The sequence below is a fragment of the Tubulanus polymorphus genome, chromosome 7, assembly GCF_964204645.1.
Source record: "Tubulanus polymorphus chromosome 7, tnTubPoly1.2, whole genome shotgun sequence".
NCBI classification, from domain to species: domain Eukaryota; kingdom Metazoa; phylum Nemertea; class Palaeonemertea; order Tubulaniformes; family Tubulanidae; genus Tubulanus; species Tubulanus polymorphus.
This window is the reverse complement of record NC_134031.1, coordinates 3567079-3593897: the sequence shown is the minus strand read 5'-3', so window position 1 is coordinate 3593897 and position 26819 is coordinate 3567079. Positions and strand designations below refer to the sequence as shown.

Here is a 26819-nt window from a genome sequence, read left to right as displayed (position 1 = left end):
TGAAAGTCACTATTGATAACGAAACACAGGAATATCATATAATCAATAGATAATAGATATTGATGTTGCGTCATAGAAATTCAATTTGAATTTCAAATCCACTTCTCTACGAAACGGCTACGTTTCATCGACACAAATTCATTTTAATAACAAATGAAAAGCTTAGTTTTGGCATAAACTTAACCATGATATCCATAATATCCATATACCCTGAAGGCATCTTTAAGCCTGAAATTAACATAGGAAAGGTGAGAGTATCCGTAGACTATTTATGTATTTATTCCGAATTCTTTATACGGTCCGAAGATTGTCGCCCGATCGATCATCGTCATCGGGGTTTTATCTCGACGCAGAAAACCCGTTCACAATCTACGCGCACGCGCGCCTATATAAAAATTGTTTTCATTATGTCGGAATCGAGATACGATCTTATGAAAAGAATGTAAATCAACTGTTTTCAGATGCATCTTCACGGATTACGATCCAGTTACACAGTTTCGATTTAGAAAATTCTCGTAGATTTTTAACAAAAGTCGTCGATCGTCGATCGATACTAAAGTCAACCAAAATAAGGTCAATTGTGATAAATTGATGATCCGGGTCCGTTTTCTGAATTTTTAGAACAGACCATTTCTCTGTGCATGAGTTTGCTTTAATTGTCTGCCTATCGTAATGCTGCGTACAGCTGGACCGGTAATAACAGCTGATTTAAAAACGTGTGTGAACGCCAAGCATTGATTTTGGTCCGTTTTAACTTGTCCGTTTCCAGATACGGACCAAATAAGAACTGACTAACTTGCGATAGCGCGAAAGTGAACGTGGCTTCTTATGCTATAACTGACTAAATACCTTTTTTGTTTCTATTCTGTTTCTGTATGCGGTATACATCTGTGTTTATTGAGCTGGATACCACCACCAACGCCGCTGCTGGGTATTGTTCTTCCTCCGAGCTGAACGAACGAACGCGAAGGCCGTGTGCGCGGATCTTATTTCTCGACGCCGCCGCTATTAAAAAAACTGCGTTTCTCGATGCTTTTCAGCTATTTCGACAGTCGTAAAACAAGACTATCATTTTTCTTTCCGTGAATTACCCGCATTTTGTGAGAGAAGAGATTTTCGTCGATCGGTCGATGAAAGCACGTCGGGGTATCCGGTGTAATCTCCTCAACCGACTCGAATTATTGATAAACACTGATTTTTCAGTCGCTAGTTTGTAATATGATTAGCTATTGGCGGAGAACGCGAGACGTTACATAATAAAACCCGACTCGTTTAGCTAACTATCTTCGCTCGGAAACATTGTTCAGTGTTTTGTTACGTGAAATTTTTATCGAATGTTTTTTCTATTCGAAGCGATAACAATAAAAACCTCATTTTCTAATGAGTAAATACAGTTTATTGACACGAACGTTTTCGGGATCATATCCCCCTCATTGGGTGAAATACAAGTGAATCAAATGATTAAACTACAGGTTTATATACAACATACAGTTACGAAATTACAAGTGCTAAATTCTGAGCTAATTACAAACCAAGTATTTTGTGAGAATAGATTTGTGTTGTTTCGTTGATGAAAGCGCGTTTTTACAAACCAAGTAGTTTTTTCTATTGGCAAATTCATCAACCTCCTCAGTAGGAACGGTACGAACGAACGAACGATCTTCCATAACATATTTATCCTCTCTGAGCTTCGTGCTCAGTGCTCATGAGATCGTCCAACATTTATCTTGTTTCATGACCATTTTGGTCATGTCAGTTGGTCAGTCATTCAGTCAGCCAGCCAGCCAGCTGGCCAGTCAGTCACTCATCAGAACTGGTCTAATCAGTCAGTTAATTCAGGGTTCAGGCTAACTCCGATACCTGCTGATAATGCGGCGTTCAATCGACAGAGAGAAAGTGGAATACCTTAAAACTACTAGTTATTCCGTTAAAGTTGAGCTCATCCAATCACCTTCTTGAACGACGTTATTTTACCTGCTCCTCATTACCCTCAACTCCTCATTCAATCTGTCCTCAAGTGCCCCCTGACACCGATGCCGGTATTTCTATTTTTAAGAGAGCGACTGACTGCGACTAAACGGCCGTTATAATCCACAGCCGAGCGCATCCGTCGCCGCGACGATGTCGAATTATCCGCCGTTTTTCGAAATTTATCCGTCGTCGTCGTCGTTCTCATAAATCCTCACCGGCTTTTACGATCGTTTTAAATCATTTTTAGACTTTTCTAGAAAATTATTATCGTTACGACGATTATTATTATTACGGACGTTTTTCGTGATGAATTCGACGGTGATTTCCGCGCGACGACGATGACGTTGACGATGACGGGTACATTTCGTCGTAAATGATGCTCGTGGTTATTTTCCAGACGCCGAGCTTTCTTCACTCCCTCTTTGCATTAAAGGCGTCGTCGATGCGAATATCTAACATGGCAGATGATGTCTTATTCAATTTTGCTAAAAGCATGTCTGTTTTCGAGCGAGACCGAGGAGTCCCCCCTCTCTCTCCTCTGGACCGTAAGTCTAGAATACGACATAAGATTCTGAAGCTATTGTTTCTGCATTAATCGATCACTCATCAGGGCAAAGGTGAGGCTTACTCGCCCGTCAGTCGAAGCTTAGTCAGGCAAGGCTCGAGGCTTAGATTTAAGACCACTTGAAGCCGATACTGGTTCTATAGCTAATATAACAACTTAAGATGGGTGTAATAAGATTTAAGTCCACTTTTGAACTTAACTCAAGACTTTGCCCTGGGGCCAGTCGTGCAGGCGCAAAGCTTAGATTTAAGACCATGCCTAGTTCATTTTGGTTCTAGTAATCCAACAACTTTATAGACCATTCTAAGCCTTTTTTGTTTCAATGGTCAATCTTAATAATTTCCAACCTAGTCTAAGCCCATCTTGCTTCTGTAGCCAATCGTACAATGTAAAACCATTCATCTGATTTAATACCTACGAAACCATGACCACCTAGATGACTTGTCATGACTTGTGCAAATAATGCTTAGGTTTTTAAACTAGTTTAAGCCCATTCAGGTTCTTCTAACTTTTGAGACCAGTCTTAGCTGGTCACCACAGGGCCCAGTTATACAGCCATGTCTTAATTCCAAAGTTTGCTCAGATCATATGATTGTCATAAGTTTTTAATAAATCATATATGTTTAGATTATGTACTCAGTCCCGGTGGTGTTGTAGACATTTTTCAGAAATTAGTCATTAATCAAACGATTGATTTCGATATAATGCACTTTACCACTTCAGATAGTTCGTTACTCAATCAGATCGTAAAAATTCCCCGAGTTCCAATCCAATTATCAAAATGTTATCTCATTTGAAATGCTATATATACAACAAGTGTTTATAACACTAACTCATAATAGAGAGTCACTAGATATGTGGAACCATACGATCGACGTAAGTCCATGTTTTCTTGCGAATTTTTGTCGAATTCCATTCTCAAAATCTCAAATTTGTACCAGTATTCGAAAGCGTGGGGGTGATACCTCGAATTGCTCAAAAAGTGGCCTAAATTATAAAACGGACGATCTCTGTATGTCAGATAAATCAGTGTTGCGTCGAATGCGCTGAACTAGTGAGAGCAGCTGATTTAAAATCATATGTGAACGCTCAGCATTTATTTTGGTCTGTTCTATGCGGGTCCACTCTCCACTCTCGGTAAGAGCCAAATAAGAATGGACTCAGTATCGACAGCCAAATAAGAATGGACTCAGTATCGACAGCCAAATAAGAATGGACTCAGTATCGACAGCCAAATAAGAATGGACTCAGTATCGACAGCCAAATAAGAATGGACTCAGTATCGACAGCCAAATAAGAATGGACTCAGTATCGACAGCCAAATAAGAATGGACTCAGTATCGACAGCCAAATAAGAATGGACTCAGTATCGACAGCCAAATAAGAATGGACTCAGTATCGACAGCCAAATAAGAATGGACTCAGTATCGACAGCCAAATAAGAATGGACTCAGTATCGACAGCCAAATAAGAATGGACTCAGTATCGACGGCCAAATAAGAATGGACTCAGTATCGACGGCCAAATAAGAATGGACTCAGTATCGACAGCCAAATAAGAATGGACTCAGTATCGACAGCTAAATAAGAATGGACTCAGTATTGACAGCCAAATAAGAATGGACTCAATATCGACAGTGTCAACGCGTAACTTAATTCAATGAATCAGCGCTGCTTATCTCAGACTCTGTACCTATATCCCTACCTATAGGGCCTATTGCATACTCTCATGTATAGGTATGTCTTTCGATCCCTTATTTTTAAGTTTAATAATGTTACGTGATGTTATATTGTACGTAATGTTGAAACCATAAAGTGATGAATTATCATCAATGATAATCAATCACTGTCTATAGTTAGTATAGGTGTATAGCCAGGGAGCATCCAACGTAACTTAATATGGCTTGTACAAGTCCATCAAATTTGTGTTCAAAAGTGCGTTTTGTCAACGAAAGGTAATTATGATTAACATTTCAGTGCAGTAGTGCACTTAATATCATTACCTTTTTTGGATATCGAAGTGCCCTTTTAGGATAATTAGCCTCTGGATCCACCCGTGTATAGATGGTATGGGTGTCAAGCCATAGTGTCTGCCATGATGCCAGGGAGGTAGGGAGGAGGGAGGGAGGGAGGAGGGAGGAGGGAGGGAGAGTTAATATGATTATCATCACGGGAGATAAAGACAGAAAAAGATGGGATATAATTGAGAATCATGATGACTATTACGCGCCATCATTAATGATCATAATACACAATTCTGTCATCGTAAGTTTCTCTTAATCGATCAATTGATAGTCTACCGCGGCGTCTGCTGCTACAGCTGCGTCTGCTGCTGCGGAGTGATGTCGCTGGATGAATACGCCTATTTTCATTGCGGGCGACTGGGCGGATAATACCGTACCCCGAATCAACGAGCAATTGAGATGATTGCCCGTGGATTAGACAAACAAAAGGTGATATTCAGCGCTGCGAATACGATGAGCTTTACTAAGCGCCGATCATATCTGAATCGTGCTGATTTGCGCGTACGTCCAATTAGCGTTATAGGCGAGGTCCGAGATATATATAGTGATACAGGATATGAAGGGATTAGAAAAGAACGGAAGGGATTTAGGGAGTGAGATGGGAGATAGAGGAAAGAGTTAAGAGAGAAGGACGAGGAAAGAAGAGGAAAAGACAGGATGAAGATTTCACTTGAGAGTCTGCTTGAACGAATAAAGCACAAATCTAGCAAAGACCTTCGATATCTTCACAAACAGGTCGAGGTGTTGGCAGATGTTACCGATATTATACCTGGATATCGGTAGTAAATTGTGCTGCCAGGTGTGCCAGACGCTCTCTGATGACAAGAGTTTACACGCACCCTGATGAATGAAGCCCGCACTTACTTATTGCATGTCGGTATTTGAGATCTTTCACCTTGGTGGGATAAATTGGTCCGGAGACATTTCTATGAGTTATGGCTTATCTGCCCCCTCTCTCTAAGGTCGTTTTTGCAATCAAAATGTAAAAACCCAACACCTGCTGTCCCGCCAGATGGCGTGATATGCACTCGATTATACGTTGTCGATATCAGTTCATTACCAATCACTTTTGAACCGACCCACCTAATATACTTGAAATTCAGTTTACTACTCAGTGATTTATTAGAATTTTCATTAATAATTGATTCATTTAAGAGAAAAGTTCATTCAATTTCAATTGAAATTTGGAAGAAATTGAATGTTGAAGACCGAATGACTATTAGCGACACCTGGCAGAACATTGCTTGCCATAAGTTGAATCCTCGATTGCCACAGTAGCATTTGAAGTTCCCCATTTACCTGTTACCTGTAAGAGGTTAGTTACCTTGCAACAGGTCAATGAAAGTGTCCACAAAGTACTATTGGCAACTGTACCTATAACCATGGACGTATAAACTAGTTTATACGTCCGTGCTATAACTGTAGACCAACTTCGAACCAGCGCAAGCTACCTGCAATGGTGTACACATATCGAGGCAAATGAAAGCCATATCACAGAATAAGAATATGAATTTATTAAAGAGGTCATATTAAAATGGCAGCAACTTCTAGTTCCCAGTTAAAGGGTTAACAGTGAAACTCGGGAACTTGAACCAGAATCTTGTGCAAGCGTGCTAACCAGTAGATATCCATGACTTGGTCAGTGGTTGTACAACTTATCATTGCATTTGCGTAAAATACCATTCAATTTGGCAAAGATTTCTCCGCGTGAAATGATTGATTCCGGTGTCAGCGAGAGTTCCGGGGTAAACCGTGTTGACGTTCGATTTCGAATTAACCGATCTGAACGTAAAAACGCGAAACGTTTTTAATGAGTTTTGCAAACAGAATTTTCAAGTCGTAACGCGTTCGATTCGTCAACCGATTTTCATCGTTATTAAACTCGCAATATTCGTCGACATGTTCTATTTGCGCGGCGTTTCACCGACGCGTGAGAGACGGCGCGTGTGCATCTGTCGTAAATCGAGATTAAAAACTAATAATATTTTCCGCCTCGCGAAGAACGGTGGTAAATATTTGCGTTTAGACTTTCAACGAAAGGCGCAGGAAATTTCGCCGTGTTCGTTTCGAGGTTGAGAATTTAGTCGCGTTCGCGCGTTAAGAATATGATAAGATGTTTGGTAAGATAAGAATGATGACAATGAATTGGGTAAGACATGATTTGGTCCCGGTCAAACTCATCCGGACTAGGACCCCAGCCAAATTTGGCCCGTGTTTAATTTGAGAGCGTGTGGACACGAGGAAACATAGAAACAGGAAACAGAAACATAGTTTAGAGAAACAATGTTTCTGAGACCAAACGTGTTACTCTGTTTCCTTGTTTCCTTGTACTAACAAAATAATGCCGTGGCAAGTGAGGTGAGTCCTTTCCAGAACCGGTTAGCGTTCGCACGGAATAACTTGACTCGCACCAAAATTTGGCACGGGCTTGGTTTGGTCGGGCCAAATTTGGCCCGAGTCGAACAGGACCTATTTGACGCCGGTGTCAACAGTTTGCCCGTTTTGAAAACATTCCTGCGATGACGGCTTATCGCGATGATGATAAGTCAGGTAGGAGTTGATGTGAGGGGGGAAGTCTCGCTTATCACGCGAGCAGGCTACGATGTCGAAATTACTTTTTGAACGACACCGATATTGACATGTCGCGGTTGTTGGTGCTCGTGGTGGTAACGTCGCGATTCAATTCGATTAATGTCGCCCCCTTCGGGAATTTGCGTAATAAAACATATGAAGAAGCGCGCTGGTGTCAATACGAGTCACTCTGATTAAATGAATTAGGGACGTGCCACATTCGTTCTGCTGCATTCAACATCCGAAACGGTCAAAAAGCTGATGATTTTTTTGTTTCTTTTGACAAACAACTATTACTTTCAATGCAAATACTGGTATATCGAGAATTGATTTTCTGAAAGGGCCGCTAAACTCATTCATCTTTTCATCCTTTCAGTGCTGACTAATTAATACCCTATAGTGCTGGAGATGATTTGAAAATTTTGAAAAATTCCTCCCTAGTGTGTTGAATAACGGGAATACCACTATAGTGCGTCTACACCGCAGCGCGGTGTATCATTAATTACCAATATTTCACTATGTTTGACAGGTGCTGCCATCTTTCAATAGAGATAAAAACTAATTACTTATTACATCAATACACCGCAGTGCGGTATCGGTGTACTAGCAAAATCCATCACCGATTTAGACACCGCACTGTGGTGTAGACGCAATGAAAGGGTTAAAACTGAGTTGAAAACATTTCTCATTAGACAATATTTAGATTGACTGTTTTAATTAGTAAATCTTACAGCTGGGTATATTTGTAAAGTGCTCTGAAATTCATTTGGAGCGCGGTGTATAAGGAGTTTATACTGTAATCTGCAGAAAGGGATCGTGTCCAAGTTCAGTGTCAAACCACGAGATACTATGAAATTACGCGTAGTACCGGTGACTTGCTGACTTTCAATAAGACGCGGGAATTAAATTTACATGCCGGGTTTACATCATATCGACTCGGTGTACTTAATCATTTTACGCGACGACAAAAGACCAATTTATACGAATTGTATTACTGCATGTTTCATGACAAGATCCAATCTGCGTCGGTTACTTTGCCTCAAGTGCATCCTTTACAAAATATCTGCTACCTGCTCGACGATAAATCAAATTACGCCATCGCGGCGGCGCAGTCGGAGTCGGTCGCCGTCGTGCGATGATCGGCACGCAGCAGCAGCAGCAGCAGCGCCGTGAATATCAACTCATACGTGGTTTCATCATGAATTTATGGTTGCATGTGTACGAAACCGTTTCATGGTTTCGTTTTGAAATCAATTCAATTTCATCATTTTCAGTTCGATTTTTAAAATCTAGAAAATGAAAATTAGAAAATTCAAAATTTCAAAAAAAAAGTATTCTGTATTGGGCCATTCTACACTTGATATTCTGACTCCAGTTTCATGAAAAAAAATTAACTTTTATCAAATTCATTTGTTAATTTTCGGTTCAATTAAGGAGTTAATACTTTTTGTGACTGAGCCCTAAAGCAATTGATCGGTCCCGTCCTAAATCTGTCAATAGGGTACCGGTAATGCTACTGCGGCAATGGAGGATCAACTGTCTACCAGTTTTACTAGTCATGCTACAATTTCTACTACATTGCAATTAAACCGACTTTTCCGATTAGTAAATCAATTCTCATTGAAATCTATACCATACACTGAATGAGAAAATGAATCTGATATCTATGTGATGACGTGTTTGATAGTATTCAGATTCGGAAGCACAAATCAAATTCAAGTTTCATTGAAAATGAACTAATTTTCACTACAAATAATCCAGTGTATTGATGCGCCATCTGGTGTATGTGCCGGTAACTTATTACGAATGATAATACTAATGATGGTAACGATAATGATAATACTGAATAATGATAATGATTAAAAACTCAACGCGAATTTGTTTCTGTTTTTTGGCTTCGACGTAGACGCCTGACGTTACATCAGTATTCATTGCTAGTTTGAGGGATTACCGGTGACAAAAGGCAGCTCAGTTGCTTAGTTACTTGATTACAACTGGATTGTCTTCGTAAACGCTGTTCGACTACGGGATGCACACATTAAATCGTTCAGTCGTTTATTCTGAATTCATTCTTTTTTTCAAACCCAATCGTAATCGGGAACTTTTGAATGAGATGAGCAATAATTCAAGTTGAATTATCGGGAAGACGATATCAATGTTTATAACTTCACCAGCGCACATTGTTGCATTAACTTTATAAATGAGTGATATCATAAAAAAGTTTATTATCAGCCGAGTTCATCGATATTTTTACTTTGTTTCTATCTTAATCAAATCCAGAGATATGAACGAAATAAAAAAATTAAACCGGAGAGAAAAATAGGGACAAAAAATTCAACAATGCGGACCCGGCGCCTGGAAACTGTAAAAAGGCTTATTCCAGGATGTTGTACAAATTCCTGACTTAGTAGACCCACCCTGTGTTTATATGGTATTTTGAGACTTTTTCATGCTATGAACTCCTGGCCTAGTAGACCCACCTTCCCGTGGCATGCAGAGCTGACAACTGTTTCTCATTTATGGTGTTTTATTTCGATTCTGTCTGGAAATACTGGTTTTGATGCATACAGAATTCTGAAAGATGTTATTGCGGGTCTTACTGTTGGTTACTGATTAATTTGAACATTTTCTTTCATATTTCAAAAATGAAACGTTCCTAAATATTTCAACTCATTTTTTCGCAGCACTTGGTTGAGGTTGGCAGCCCCAGGCGTGGCATTATGAGACTTCGTCATAGTACGGATCTCTACCCTAGTAGACCCATCATTTATCTTTTCATGAATTTGAGCCTGATAGCATTGTGAGACTCTGCCGCAGTACAAATCTCTATATTACTAGAGCTACGTGCCCCGAACCTTGCAGGTTTTTGTACTGTAAATCTGAGTCTTACGATGCATTCAAGTTCAAATTGTAGTTCAAAAGTAGATATGATGCAGCAGATGTTTTTATCGCGATATTCATGCTTCCTACAGATCCTAGGCATGGCGGCCTACGGCTAAATTTTAGAAAAATGTTTCTTCTCGCGAAAACCGTTATTACCTCGCACTCCGTGGTCTGTAATTGTTCGATTTTTTCTAAACCCCGCGGGTTAAGCTCGATCACCGTAACGCGAATAAGAATCACATGTGCTTGAAAATCTGTAAACGTAGCTTTTAAACCCATCCCTAGTTGCTTTCGAGTATAAGAAAAAGCAGGCGACTCCTCTAGGATGGAGTGTAATTAATCTGTTGCTGTTTGAGACTATGCAATTAATACGCCGTTAATTACGCGACTTTCGTTCGTCTTAGGAAAAATGAAATTGATGGCACACGCCACACGTAGGTAGATACGCCGTGTCTCTTGAATTGATCACACGTCAGCGCAATCAACATTGAATTCAACTTCTGATTGCATCTCATCATTTTCTTTGCGCTTTTCCGCCTACATGAAAAATCAAGACTGACTGATGAGAGACCAGTACACGAAAGACGTTCTGACTGACTGCTACCACCAGGATTCAAACACATGAACCCTGCAGTACTGGTAAGACTTACTGAGTGCTACCACTAGGATTCAAACACATGGACCCTGCAGTGATAAGAATTCAGTGAGAGACTGACTGACTGCTACCACCAGTATTCAAACACATGAACCCTGGATTGATGTGAGACCAGTGAAAGACTGACTGACTGCTACCACCAGGATTCGAATACATGAACCCTGGATTGATGAGAGACCAGTGAAAGACTGACTGACTGCTACCACCAGGATTCAAACACATGAACCCTTGATTGATGAGAGGCCAGTGAAAGACTGACTGACTGCTACCACCAGGATTCAAACACATGAACCCTGGATTGATGAGAGACCAGTGAAAGACTGACTGACTGCTACCACCAGGATTCAAACACATGAACCCTGGATTGATGAGAGACCAGTAAAAGACTGACTGACTGCTACCACCAGGATTCAAACACATGAACCCTGGATTGATGAGAGACCAGTGAAAGACTGACTGACTGCTACCACCAGGATTCAAACACATGAACCCTCCAGTACTGGTAAGACTGTGGACTGTGGACTGACTGTTGATTCAGCTTTGATGAAAGGTGCACGGAACTGTTTAACACATCAATATCACCAATCATTTCCCCGTCGCGAGGAAGAACAGAGGAAGACGACGAGTGTTAATCTGTTTCCTTTCATCGCTAATTCGCTGCGTTACCGTCGTCGATCGGTAATGAGCGTTGATATCTCCGATCGATTGTCGGATTGTCGCGGTGATTGTCGCCCGATTGTCGTCGTATCATTAGCGTATTTAATCGTAGACAATACCCGCGGACTCGAATTACCGTACGGTTATAAAACTGACGTGACAGCGCGCGGATCGTCTGCTTCACCCGACCTGTCGACGGAATCCCCGAAGATTAGCGACGACGATTAGAAAATCACCCGCGATGGAAAAATACTTCTCCTTTTTTAAGCCGTACGCGATTAAGGGGGGTTTAGAATTTCGTCGTCTGATCGGGGGCGCACTCGTGGCTTAGAAACGAAACGTTTGAAAGTCGGTACGAAATATCGCGAATCTTCTTACCTTTGAGATATCGAATTGAGATTTTCGAGATATCAAATATCACGAATCTTCTTACCTTCGAGATATCAAATATTGTGCATCTTTGAGATATCAAATACCATTGAGATATCAAATTGCAGTCTACGGTAGTACTACCTTGAACTATTCTCCGCGTATTGGTTTAGATTAGTAGTATTTGAAAATTGCTTCACCTTCTGGAATATGTAATCAAAGCCTGTCATGAATTATCACCCTGATCGTAATAACTGTCATATATTTGTGTGACTTAAAGAAATAAATATGATAGTAATTATGATTTTCGACATGGTCTATACAACAACAATACCCCACCGGTTACAGAATAGCCAAATTGTAATCAACATCCCTGGTTTTGAGCAGTATATTTTCAAAATTGTGGAAATTACTCACCAGAGGGCGCTGTGGTGCTATGACAATTTCTGATTAATAGAAAACATGATAACAATATTATAGCGCACACAGTCAATCACTCATACTATGATTGACTGATTTATTTCTATCATCTAGTTTAGTCGTATGTCATCATAATTTCGCTAATAGCTCGTTTGATTTCTGTATTCCTCATATTTAGCTTACGTAATTTAGTTTTTTGCGCAGACGATTTCGCGTTCGCCGCATTGCCGCGAGATACAAGAGCTGTCAGGCAATATGGCCACCTCGGTGAATCCCCTTACGATATCATTTAATTGCTTTTTGATCCGAACCCAGTTCCGCGATTAGAGATCGGATCCAATTTCAAACCAAAATTCTATTTATTCTTGAAATGAAATCCACGTCTTAAAATTCTCCTTTGAAATGAAACTGAACCTTGCATCGACGTAATTTAAGAAATCTGGATGATATTTTCTCGTGGATTTAGTTCTGTCGTATTTGATTTCAGAGACTTTCATACCACATTAGTAGCCGTGGAAAAATGTTGATATTTGGCCCTCGAAAAGGTGTTGAAAATTGGCAGATCGCATGAACCGTGGAAATAGAAGTTTACCCTTCGAAATAAATATGAACCTCGCAACTCGCCATAAAAAAATCAGGAAAAAAAAACAAACACGCTTCCAGACCTTCTCGATATTGAATTGGAACCTCACGTTGCGCGTCTATTGAATTTAACGAGTCGAGATATTTTTTGCGCGGGATCTGATTCGCGGCGATGTTTTTCGAGCTGGTGCGTCTGATTCGCGCGGGCACGTTTCCGTTATGTTGTCGTCGTCGTCGTCATCGTGGTTTTATTTTTCCCGTCGGCAAATCTCATTTCATCTGCTGCGTCTGCGTCGACGAAACGAGAAACGCATCGGATAAAATGTCAAATATAATAACCAGACGAAAAGCGCGAGATCTCGTCAAATGATTCGCGAACGTAAGAAACCAAACGCGGCGCGAAAATCATAAACGCGCCGTCGACCAGCGCGCCGGTACCCGGTAATTTCAACGCCCTTTCCATCGGTGGGGAGAAAATGAAACCTTTCAGTTACCACATGTATGCGTTGGCGGGGGGGAGGGGGGAATATTCGCAGAAACGTTCGCCGCATGCCCCGGTTTATATTCGAGAAAACCTATAAGTCACCTCGACGCGGTCGCTTATCGAAAAAAATTTAGATACCTAGACCTAATATTCAGTCACGCGTGCTCGGTGGTTACGTTACATTACACCCGCACGTGTTGTGTATGAAAGTATGCCTTCCGCTTTCTGTCGATTTTAGTAATAAAAATGAAATCGTTTTGTCTATTTTCAGGGACCATTGTAGCGCACGGACTCGGACTAGACCCTGTCTCTCTCGAATCAAGGTATGTGTATAAACTCCGCGCCCTGTATGAATCCCTGTATGAATCCTTGTATGAATCCCTGTATCAATCCCTGTATTAATCCCTGTATCAATCCTTTTACATCAGACAGACCATTGATTAAGCCAAGCTCAAGTCGACTAAGGTCGGATCGTAATGAGGCGAGTCTGCAATTAGGGAACCGTTTCGACATGAAATTTGCATCCCAAATTTTATAGTCAGAAGGAAAAATCTAAAACCTCTAAATTCTATGATCACAGTGTCTTCAGCCTGTTCCAGATAGCACCAGGGCCAACTGTTCACACTGGTGCCTAATGGGCGTGTGCCTGGGCCAAATTTGTAAAATCATCAGAACAGCCTGTGTCAAATTTTAGCAAGGGCCAACTTATTGCATGCGAATGCTAGTGACTCACCTCACTTGCCACAGCATTCTTTTGATGGCATTTTTTGTAACGAGTGAGTGACATACATGTTAGAGGGCTCTGCGGTTACTCACGGGCCAAAATTTGATTAGGGCCTGGTCCTGGCCAGTTTGACCCGGGCCAATGAATCACCTAGCGATTTTAGCTTTAGACACTTTGATTGAGAGCATGACTTTCACATTCGCACAACGCAGCAATTAAAGCAGCAGCTTCAAGCGTCGTCGAAAAACAAATATCTGGTTTTTTGCCGTCTGCACGCACGGGCATTGTATAAATATTTCCCCGTTCGATCCTGGACAAAAACTTATCGATTTACGCTTTAGAAAATATCGCTAAATGAAACGCTCGGCTTATATCAGTTGTTTATCTTCATCGCGGGCACTTTAATATGAAATAATAATGAGCTCGTACCGTCGAACTTTCCAGACAACGTTTCTCCGTCTCGTCGTCGGTGGTCGGGTAGATTTCATCGATTGTTGATTTTTACCGGTTTTATTCACGGCTCATTTGAATAACTTCAGACGCGCGACGCGAGCTCGACTGTCTGTCTAGCGGCTCTGACTTGATAACACCTTCATTTGAAGTGTTGAATATTTTAAAGTTTGTTGAACTGTAGTGCCGTAAAGTCTGGTTCATATCGGTTGCCGATGACGGCAGCAAATTTAAAAAAATTTAGATTTTTCGCGAGCGATCTTGCGATGAAGATACCTCATTTGCCAATTATCTATATTGGGATAACACATGTGTTTGATAACACCCGGGCCAGAACCAGATTAGGCCCTGGCCAATAGTTCACACTGGTGCCAAATGGGTCTGTGTCTTGTTGACACGACCCTCTTGACTGTCTGTCTAGTGGCTCCAACTTGAATTTACCTTCATTTGAAGGGTTGAACATTTTGAAGATTTACTCTGTTGCCAATTGCGGCAACAAAGTTGCTATTGTCACTGGAAGATGCAGAGAATCGCGTGACGATGGTTCAAGCAGTTGCAAGGTCGACCTATGCTCGTATGAACTAGTCCATGGCTCGCCTTAATGCCTCTATAGCAGCACTCAGGTCGCCCTACGACGCGACGAAACTGAAGACCACGAGTTGTAACCGCGCTCAGGTCGCTTACAACTAGAACTAGAAGCGACCGGCAGCAACGGGATTGAAACGTTCAACGCTAATCAGTGCGCGCTCAGGTCGCCCTTCGACCGTCGCTGCAACGCGCGATTCAATTGATCATGTGATCTGTTCAAAATGGCGCCGCCCAAGTTCAATTGATCATGTGATCTGTTCAAAATGACTATAGTACTTCACTACAACGCGGAAATCGGTTGCAGTAGCGCTCAGGTCGACAAAAACGCTGTACAACTAGTGGTAGTCGCTGCGACGCGTTGCTGAAAGTTCAACATGTTCAACTCATAGCGACTGGCAGTTTTTGCGTCGCCGACCCGTCGCTGTCAGTTGTAGACGCGCTCAGGTCGCCGCGACTGGGAAAAAACCAGTCGCTGACGATCGTTGCCAGTTGCTCGAACCAATCGCTTCTAGTTGTAGTTGCAGTTGTAAGGGCGACCTGAGTGCCCCATATGAGTTTAGAAAATACTGTCTGCTAACAAAGTGGATCAGCCCCTGCATATTGACGTGGGTGAATATGAAAAAGTAAACTTTATTTAATTCAGTCATAAAAACTATGGATGATTATTTCAGATGATCATTGATATAAATCGATCGCGAAATATAATGACTTTGTTTATAATAGACTCGTTTAAAACGTATTCGTTTCGTCGTCGTTTTATTTCCCCCAGAGCAAATAAACCGAAACCCGGCACGCGTGTATAATGGGGATTCTGTAATTGATGTTTGATAGATACATTTACAGCTCATTCGTTTCATTCTGGAGAGAATGTATTTCGTCGTCGTCGTACCCGGTACGGTTTAGTGACGTGTGCGCGCCGTGTGCGCCGGCAAATGTATCATCGACATTTCATGAAAACTGATGATTGTTTATTTGAATAGTGTCTCGTTATGAATTTAGATTGATAGCAATGAACGGTTAGATAACTGATGCAACTCTAATTGGGCGTGGGGGGGCGGTAGGGCAGTTCTGCAGTCGTAGCTATGAGTTAAGACCAGCTTAGCTCTATAGCTAATCTAAAAACTTGAGACCAGTCTTAACACCACTTAACACCACTCGTTGACTTAATTAGGGTTTTCTGACTTTCGTCGAAAACCCTCTTGAAATTCTGTTGATTATTATTATTATATATTTTCCGCCGATTTCGTCAAATAAAATTCATCTTCATTCAGATTCGGCAACTGACAGCTTCGAAGCGAAATGTATAAATTGATACTGTAATAACGGTCTCTCTGAACCAACAGATTGTCTGAATGTACTTTCCATCCTATTTGAAACTTAAAATTACTTATTAGGTTACTGTAAATAAAGAATTGAATTGAATTGTTAGACAACAAGCACCGGCGAAATAACAGTTTGTGACGTCATTTAGTAAGTAAATAAAGGAGGGCTCCGAGAATTTCCAAATCACGGGGGACTATACTGGGGTTAGACCATTCAACCAAAAAGAGGATTGCTCCGATAATATCCAAATCATCTCATTTTATTTTTTCCATCGAATACCCGGTAAATAATTTTTCCTTTCGATCACATGCATCCAGAAAACCCGTTATCGCTGCTTTGCAGCTATATTTGAATTTATTATTATTATCATTATTATTATTATTATTATTGTCATTATTTAATTATTAATTATTTATTAAGTCATGATTGAGCTACTGAGAAATGGATCTAATGCCACAGCTCATGGCTAAATTATGGCTTTAACAGTTAACTGAATGAAAAAGGAACTAATTTCGCTGAAGCCAAGACTCAGTTCTACAGTTATGAGGCTTATACTCAGATCAATCTGAGTGGATTTTATATAAGCTGCCACATCTAACATTGAGATTGGTCTTAACACTAATATTGGACTTAAGTCGCTTCATTCTGCAACTAAGCGTAGGGCCCAGTGAAACGGTTATGATTGGTCTCAATTCATTAAATTGGCTATAAGATGGGCTTAAAATGAACTGTATGGCTTAAAGTTGGCCGGCATCTTTAAATCAGCAAACATTCCATCAATATAACTGAAGATTGCCGAACAGGATCCAGCAGTCTACGAATGTTTTATGCCATTTTCATGTTGTTTTTGTTGTTGTTACAGAATTACGAGTCTGGAGAAGCGCGTATTCGTCGACAATGGTGAACTAAATCCGACGTTGTTAGAACTAAAAACTAAAGTAGAAACGTTCAAAGAAAAATTAGAGGTGAGTTGTTTCGGAGTAACGCTGGCGAGTGCGTAACCGTTGTCATAACAAAAAATGAATTTTCTACGTCAGCTGTAATAAGCTACAAAACAATAATGGCACTAGTTTAACTTTAACCCTTGGGGCTCGTTTCATTGTCTAGTTATCTTCACTTAAAAACTATTAGGGCTGGTTTTACAGCCGAGTTTTATCTCTTATAGACTAGTTTTAAATGTAAGTCCTTGGGCTCTATGGACCATTTTTAACTTTTTATCATTGTGACTGGATTTATAGGCCAGTTTTAAGTTAAATCATGGTGACTGGCTTTAGACTAGTTTTACGTTTAAACATTGTGACTGGCATATAGACCAGTTTTAAGTATAACCCTTTCAGCCGGTTTTACAGGACAGGTTTTCTTTAACCCATGGACCAGTTATAAGTTGAACCTAACGAGCATTTATCTCAACAATTGCTCGTAGGTTGAACCAACCTTATAGGGTCACTTTACTTAAACGCTTGGACCAGTTTCAACATCAATCACCCTTGGGCCTGGTTTTAGGTTTAACACACACCCTTTTAAATTCCACTATTAGTCAACTACAGTTGCCACCTACTGACTTTCCTCACGGTTTTTGTCATATCTTTCCTTTTTAAACCTGAAATTGTATATCAATGTTTTCACTAGTTTGATGGGTATTACGTAGATAATGTTTTCGGGGTACGCGCAGCTAGCGCCAGTTTCGGAAAATCATTAATAGACGTACAAGTCAAACAGTGCATTATTGATAGTTATTAAACAGTTCGGAGTAGTTGCCAACTAGAAATCGAATAAACATTATTCAATTCAATATTCATTTACAGCAAGAGAACTTCTCGATTTCAATGCTTACAATGTCTAAGCCGGTACCTCGTGTATTCTGGCTCGTAGGCAAGATTGAAGGAGGGGGTGTTGCTATATGATGAGTTTAAGGCATGCATGACGGGGGTCGATCAAAGGAGTGTATAATACTTACGTTGCGATTTGTGAAGCATAAAACTTGTAATTTATAGAAGGTCTTATCTGATATAGAATTTACTGATTAAAACTTATACTGAAAGAAATCCAAAAAAAGAATCAAAAGAGCGATATCAATGTAATTGAGAAAATGTTTAGAAAATTTGGGGCAATTTATCACCAGAGAATGCTTTACTCTGTTGACATTTATTAACCCGTCAGACCAGCCCCTGTGTATGGGCCTAGACTTATCAAAAAACTTGTCTAAGGCGCCAAATTTGGCATGTGGACCCATTTAGCACCAATGTTAATGGTTGGCACTGGCCAGCATCAAAAATGCTTGTGTGATCACAGCTTATAAATCTAGTGAGGTATATTAATCATGAGATCACTAGCAAAAGATCTGCTTTCATGCTGTGATCGGCAACAAAAATCTATCGTGTTTTAGAGCACTATACACTTGGTTAAACTTAAAAATATTCAACGCTTCAAAAACGCTTGTGTGATCGCCGCTCTCGTGTCCTCTCGGCTCTCGTGTCCTCTCGGCTCTCGTGTCCTCGCCGCTCTCGTGTCCTCTCGGCTCTCGTGTCCTCTCGGCTCTCGTGTCCTCGCCGCTCTCGTGTCCTCTCGGCTCTCGTGTCCTCTCGGCTCTCGTGTCCTCTCGGCTCTCGTGTCCTCTCGGCTCTCGTGTCCTCTCGGCTCTCGTGTCCTCTCGGCTCTCGTGTCCTCTCGGCTCTCGTGTCCTCTCGGCTCTCGTGTCCTTTCGGCTCTCGTGTCCTCGCGGCTCTCGTGTCCTCTCGGCTCTCGTGTCCTCTCGGCTCTCGTGTCCTCTCGGCTCTCGTGTCCTCTCGGCTCTCGTGTTCTCTCGGCTCTCGTGTCCTCGCCGCTCTCGTGTCCTCTCGGCTCTCGTGTCCTCTCGGCTCTCGTGTCCTCTCGGCTCTCGTGTCCTCTCGGCTCTCGTGTCCTCTCGGCTCTCGTGTCCTCTCGGCTCTCGTGTCCTCTCGGCTCTCGTGTCCTCGCCGCTCTCATGTCCTCTCGGCTCTCGTGTCCTCTCGGCTCTCGTGTCCTCGCCGCTCTCGTGTCCTCTCGGCTCTCGTGTCCTCGCCGCTCTCGTGTCCTCTCGGCTCTCGTGTCCTCGCCGCTCTCGCGTCCTCACGGCTCTCGTGTCCTCGCCGCTCTCGTGTCCTCGCGGCTCTCGTGTCCTCGCGGCTCTCGTGTCCTCTCGGCTCTCGTGTCCTCTCGGCTCTCGTGTCCTCGCAGCTCTCGTGTCCTCTCGGCTCTCGTGTCCTCTCGGCTCTCGTGTCCTCTCGGCTCTCGTGTCCTCGCGGCTCTCGTGTCCTCACCGCTCTCGTGTCCTCTCGGCTCTCGTGTCCTCGCCGCTCTCGTGTCCTCTCGGCTCTCGTGTCCTCGCCGCTCTCGTGTCCTCGCCGCTCTCGTGTCCTCTCGGCTCTCGTGTTCTCTCGGCTCTCGTGTCCTCTCGGCTCTCGTGTCCTCTCGGCTCTCGTGTCCTCTCGGCTCTCGTGTCCTCTCGGCTCTCGTGTCCTCTCGGCTCTCGTGTCCTCTCGGCTCTCGTGTCCTCGCCGCTCTCGTGTCCTCTCGGCTCTCGTGTCCTCTCGGCTCTCGTGTCCTCGCCGCTCTCGTGTCCTCTCGGCTCTCGTGTCCTCGCCGCTCTCGTGTCCTCTCGGCTCTCGTGTCCTCGCCGCTCTCGTGTCCTCTCGGCTCTCGTGTCCTCGCGGCTCTCGTGTCCTCTCGGCTCTCGTGTCCTCTCGGCTCTCGTGTCCTCTCGGCTCTCGTGTCCTCGCCGCTCTCGTGTCCTCTCGGCTCTCGTGTCCTCGCCGCTCTCGTGTCCTCTCGGCTCTCGTGTCCTCTCGGCTCTCGTGTCCTCTCGGCTCTCGTGTCCTCTCTTCGACCTGGAGCTTCATCGCTTCATCTCGATCGCTATTCAAATATCATATTTAATCTATATATTACTCGTTTAAAATCGATATAATTTAATTATGTTTATAACACGTGTAAGATTGATTTATCGGTTGAATTAATTCGGATATTGCGTTCGCAAATATCTTATTCCAATTCGATAACGATTCTAAATTTCTATCATCGTCGTCATCGGGGTCTAGATTTATATCTCAATTTGCCGATGCCAGTATCGCGACTTCGACCCCGATTTTGGACGCATGTCCGACTGAGAGTTCACCGTCGAAATTCAATTCAATTTGTCCGAGTTGAAATTACGAATCGAATTTGCGATGATGACTTCGATTACCGGTATACAAACCGAGCTCGATAAGCTTTAGAAATCTCAGATCTCGGAGGCATTGCTCTCAATATTTAAGCGTAAAGCCGACTGGAGACATTTCCAGAAATAAAGTCTGCCTCCTTAAATCCCTTCTGATATGATTAATTATCCCCGCGAGTTTCTAATTACAAATGAGCCCTTGTTCCGCAATTAATGATTGATTAATCAAATCTCTATGCAGTTTGATGATTTATGAAGGCGGCCATCTTTTCCAGATTTAATACGTTTGGCCTAGTTTTACTGAAAAGTTTTAGAGTTGTGGATAAGCTGTGTTAACCTACCTAAATCTACCTATTAACCTAATAACCTACCTATTAAATCAGTAAACGTAAAGACGAATAGTACTTTGAAGGTTAACTTGATTTTATCAAAAGTACGAGCTTTCACTACTAGTGCATAGTAGCTTCGAATAGTAGAACTTGGTAGGTTAACTAGAACTTATTAAAAGTACGAGCTTTCGCAACTCAGTGTATAGTAGCTTCATGAAGCTTCCATCCATATACCATGCATATATTAGCTTCATGAAGCTTCCATGAAGCTACTGAAAATCAGTAGCGATAGCTTGTACTTTTGACAAAATATAGTTCATCTACAAAGTACGATTTGTCTTAACATTTACTGAAACTTTTACTGTCGCTGAAAAGACTAAAAAGAGCTCTGTTGCTCTTTTTGCTTGTGCTGAGTTCTTTTTTCTTCTATTTGGTAGCGGCCTAAAGAACCATCTTATGCAGGATCCCGATATCCTGCAGTTTTGATCGAATATTCTGATCTCTTCGGGATCGGTTTTCGCACGCTCTTCTTACCGATTACATAAGATATGTAACGTCGGCGGAATGTATCTGTTTTTTCGCGTATTAACTACAGCTGAGAAACGCGCTGCTGTCGCTGATAAATCCCCGGACCCCACGGTTTCGATCAAATATTCATGAAACGTAAAACATGTCATCAAATCGATCATAAAAAGTCTTCTCGCCGACCAGTAGGAGCAACATCGTCGTCTCGGATTACTGCCGGATCTCTGTGAAAATATCTACTCGTAATTACTGATGACATTTCGTTCGTCTGCTACTATTTGACCTTCGACTCCCCTAGCAGACGTCTCATGATCGAAAGGTTCTTGTTCTTTGACCGTCTGCCTCTAACCAGTGACACATCGTGGGGCGCCACCAGTGTGTGCGTGCCCCCCCCATCCCCCACCTAATTTTTTTTGCTGACCAAATTACGTTTTTTCTGAAATAAAATCATGAAACGGCGTCTTCATTTTCAAAATTTCTTCCTTTGGAGCAGATCCCTAGATCTTGGTACTCTGGGTCTAAGTCACCGAGATTGTGGAAAAAGCACACTATTTTGCGAAAAGCTGGATCTGCCTGCTATTTCACATCAGACTTCATTAGCAGACCAAGATTTGAAGTATTCTGGGGTGGACTGATATAGGAAACTATAGGAGATAGGGTTTTCCTGGGTGAAGACCGTGGGGCAGCCACGAACTTTAAGCTTAATCAGTGGTCATTCTTGATTAGTTGTCATTATGTTCTAGTTTGGATGAAGACTAATTGATCAATCTAATACACTGTATATCCTGGAATTATCATATTTTCTATGTTGAATGTTTTTGTCATGTAACTTGTATGTATGAATGGGGCGTGAATGTGAGTGTGTGGGCGACTGGGGCCTCTCAGGTAATAAGTTTTATTTTAACTTCACCAGTCGTCCAACGTCCTATTTTACAATATTTTGTACTAATTCCTACTACTTTATATTGTAATTTAATTCGTAAATAAAACATATATATAAGACCGTGGGGCAGCCACAAACTTGAAGCCTTATCCGTGGTCATTCTTGATAAGTTGTCATATTATGTTCGTATGATCCTAGTTTTGACCGAGCCCTGCTGTAATAAGTGTCGCAGTGCGCGGTAGTTCTCTGACGCTACCGTCCCTCTTACGTGGGGTGCTTACTTGTTTATGTGCGAATGAGCGTTACTCATCCCGGGAAGTCTTAGCGCATAAAATATCGTTATGAATAACGATAAAAAAGCAATATCCGGTCGCGCGTTGACCGTTTTATATCAATACGCCGACGAGGCATATATCACACGCGTTGACATCATTAGTACGAACAACTTGTTAACGTCATAATCGTCCTTATGGGACGGTCCGGTAAAAATGACTTCCTTACGCCCGGCATCCGCAGGAGCAACAATTACTGAATAATTTATGCGTTCGTGCCAACAGTGATTAATACACGGCGTTGTTAATCGGTACAATAGTTCATCAGGAAGGTCGGACAGCCTCCTCCTCCGCGCGAGGGTTGCGATGATGATGTTATATCAATTTTATGTCGATATCGTCGTGAATTCATTAACTGTTAATGTTTATTCGAGTAAATCGTTACGTTTTAACCCTTCGACGTGCCGCGTTCACCGAAGGTTCGTTTTAGAACTCGCTCAACTCAAAATGAATGAGTCTAGTTCATCCCGCGTCCGAAACTGTCCAGAAAAACATATCTTCAAGTTGAACGGTTCCTAAAGCCGCAATCGCGTGATCATTTTTAACCCCGCCCAAATTTGGCCTGTGCCAGACGAGACCCAGACCAACCATTCCCACTGGTACCTAATGGAAAAGTGCCTGATCGTATACTTTGGAGTTTATTTTGACCCTCAAATCCTGATCAAAATGATTAAGAGGAGTCTTAGGATTTGAACCAATTTTTGGACCAGAGATCGAATACCCATCTCGGCCCACATCCCAACTGTTTTCCAGTTCGTGTGGTTCTTCTTTCTGCAGCTTCTTCCTACACTGTTGTACGATGTGTCAATGTGATATATAGCGCTGTAGACAATATAGATTAATGATCGAATTATCGAGCTCTTTTTTCATTATTATTATCGAATATTGAAATACATCTGCCTTCAGATATAACATTATACGATTACTATCTTTGTAGCGTTAGATTGATATTGATATGACAGATGGATTTCAAATTTAGCGTTTCCTGTGAACTCGGTCGGCTTAGTATTCAATATCGGTAGAAGTGCGTAGAGAGGAACCTTTTCACTCGAGATTATTGTCGCACTGTTGATCTTTCCGTCTGTCTTGAGGCAGCAATGTCAAAAATCCCTGTTTGAAGTAGTATATCTTGAGGCTCACAGGTTCCCGTGCCAAAAACAAATCCGTGCACATTGATATGAAATAATTTTAATCATTTTTGATGCTAGATATTTAACTGGATTAGCAATAGTTTCATGGGTAAAAAAACTGGGGGAAATTTGCGATTTAGATCTCTATCTTAAAACTATAGCCTCTAGATGAAGGTAATATCAGACTCGAACTCAATGTGATCGTTAAATCGTAGAGGCCACTATAACCATGTTAGGTTCTCGGTGAAATTCAGCATACCGGTAATTAGCTCCATGTTTAATTCAGCATACTTAGCTCCATGTTAATGATGTAATATTTTTGTTTGTAGGGAGTAGAGCATTTAAGTTGGCTAGGCTTGTTTAAAGACATGTCTTGCGGCACGTCGTTGCAGCCTTTCTGGAACAAGAAAGACAACAGTAAAAAGAATTTCAAAGAACATTATATAAGGGTCTTCGAAAAATTCCGCAAACTGAGGTGAGTTTAATGTACATTACGGTTGAGAAAGCCGTGTAATGGAATGATGTGGGAGAGTGCGGTTACAGCCTTTGACTCTAGAATATGTGTCCAATCATTTATTAAGACACAAGTCTTCATGGCTTTGTGGATGGGTGGTTGACTTGTAACCAAAAGGCCGAGCGTTCAGTAAAATGATGCTATTTGGTCAGAGAATTCAGAGATTTTTCAACATGTTGAAGGAAGGGAACTTCATTGGAAGTAGAAGATGCATTTTCATAAATTAATCTAACTCCAGAATTGTGGAACTGAAAGATATTTCGGGTTAGATGAGAATCCTGACTATCCCCACTAGAGCTATTTGCACAGTTCTTAAATGTGGTTCGTAAACAGACTGTTGTCGGCAGGCATTGGTTCTCTCCATCGCAGTGCCGTTTGTATTCATGAGCTTCATCGGAGGCCCCAGGAACTATTTCAAGCTTCATTGACTACGCATATCGCTCGAAGTATGATAAATATATACTTAATGAAACCAGCGTTGCAAGAATCGGACGCAATCCACCGATGATAATGATCGAGGCGTAATAAATCACGCTGAATCCGTCTGCCACGGCTGAATCCGTCTGCCACGGCTGAAACTGGTCAGTTAACTTAAACCTATGGGGCTGGTTTTATAGACTGGTATTACCTTTAACCCGGGGGTTAACTAAATTGAAAATGAATTGATTTAGCCCCCGAGTTAAAGGTAATACCTGTTTATAAAACCAGACCATGGAGATTAACTCATTTCAAAGTTCAGTTAAACCCCGTAGCCAATTCTGCAAGTCTCAGTTAAAATTTGACTCTAAGTTTGAAAATGCATTGAAAATTAAGTAATAATCACATGACCCACCAAATATACATTAAATTCAGTAGCTACTAGAGACACCTGGTGGATCCTTGCTTGCCACAAGTGTTGGAGGTTCCCCATTACATTCAAATCTAATGAATCAAAAAATGTGCAGACGCCACGTTTCAAAAGATGTACGACTTTAAGCGAGTTTGAGAACTTTTTCGCAGATATAAAAACGCACTTTGAAACTAATTCCATTTTTCAGTCTACGTTTCGCAGACACAGGTTCATAAATCGACCGACGTATCCATATTTACGATTCCCCGGCGGTCGTCTTCAATTTCGAATTCAAATTTTCAGCGAAATTGCAGAAGGCGGCTGCGGCAGTCTATTAATCAAGTTTTACCGCCGTTCGTCATCTTCGTAATTGTCGCGCTCGCGTCGATTGCGCACGCGATAAATCACTCGTGAAAAACTACCGCGTCATCGACGATGGGGCCATTTTTGCGACGACGCTGCGCGATTTATAACTCGGCGTGTTTTCTGTCAAATGAAGATATATTTTCCATCGTCGTCGTCGTCGTACGCGATATGAATTATCATCGCGCGGTTATTTTTCATTCTCGGGAGCGTCTTTAGAAAAATTTCATCAGATTTCTGCTTCGGGATGTTTTTCTCGCGTGCATCGAGGGTCGAACATTTCCTAGTTCTTAAATACAGAAGCGATCATCGGAGAAGACTAGGATTATATCCTTGACTAATTGAACAGATCGATAGCTGAAAAAGGGTTACCTTTCCACCTCTAAATCAACCCCTGTGTCTGGTCCTGGACCCTTAAATTCTTAAGTAAGATAGTCGGACCATCCTCCCTTGGCAGAGATGCGAACCTGATGGCACAGAGACTCGCCACGGTACGAAACCCTGCCTGATTAGCCCGAGTGCACAGTTTCATGCGCAACTTAGATTGTGTCACTCTTTATAAGCCAATCAGAAATCCCGTTATATTTTAGCCCAGGTTTTCCATTTAGAGTTTATATGTGAAGTGATTATACAACGAGCAATCTGTTTGGCGCTGCTAGTTTTTTTTTAATGGCAAACCTGTGCACCCGGTATGTTGTGGCAGGGTTTTGTGCCATTGCTAAGTCAAGCGATGCGATCAGGTTTGAATCCTTGCCAGGGGAGGATGGCCCAACTATTTTACTTCAGAAGCAATCCTTGCTGAGGGAGGATTGGTTGGACACGTTTGTTACCCGATTCACAAGAATTACCCCTAGCAGCGATCTCGTCATTGTCACAAATTCCCCTTTCAGCAGTATCTCTGAAAGATAAACCGCATACCTCAATATCATATGACACGACATTCTAGCAAAAAAAAATATTTCAAAATATTCTTTGAACTTGTATCGTATTTCCTTTCAGTCAAGTACAAGTTACGGATGAGGTTCGCGAATACCTGCGACGTCCTACGTTCGACAACTGGCAGTGGGACGACTCCGAAATGCTCATACTCCTTCAACAAATGTACATAGATCTGGGTTTTATAAAAAAGTATAATATTGAAGTAAGTACGAGAAGCATGAATTATAGAAATTGTCAGTTTGCTGCGAAGGCGCCTTGTACCCGGCGTCTAGCTGGACCAGTGATAAGTGTCGATTTATAAATGTGGGTGAACACACCGCTCGGTCCGTTTCTAGAAATTGGCCCATTCCAGGTGCGGTCCAAATGAGGACTAACGACTGATAGTATAAATGTGGCCATACTTCTTGCCGGGTGGCTTTAGGCTTTTCAATACACGAAAGGCATAACGAGAGAAATCCCGCAATAAATTCAGCCAAAACGAGAAACTTACATAGATGAGTATATATATTTGCGCAACGTTTCGGCTGAAGACT

The 26819-nt window shown here is 41.9% G+C and overlaps 1 protein-coding gene across 5 annotated transcripts in view; it reads left to right on the top strand.

Moving 5' to 3' along the window:
- Nucleotides 1-26819, top strand: part of LOC141908073 (high affinity cGMP-specific 3',5'-cyclic phosphodiesterase 9A-like) — a 72597-nt gene that overhangs the window by 31752 nt on the left and 14026 nt on the right. For all 5 annotated transcript variants that reach the window (XM_074797880.1, XM_074797882.1, XM_074797881.1 and 2 more), the window contains exons 3-6: nt 13452-13503; nt 17128-17230; nt 23971-24116; nt 26347-26488. In XM_074797880.1, coding sequence (XP_074653981.1) covers nt 13452-13503; nt 17128-17230; nt 23971-24116; nt 26347-26488 — 443 coding nt within the window. The remainder of the gene's footprint in view (nt 1-13451; nt 13504-17127; nt 17231-23970; nt 24117-26346; nt 26489-26819) is intronic.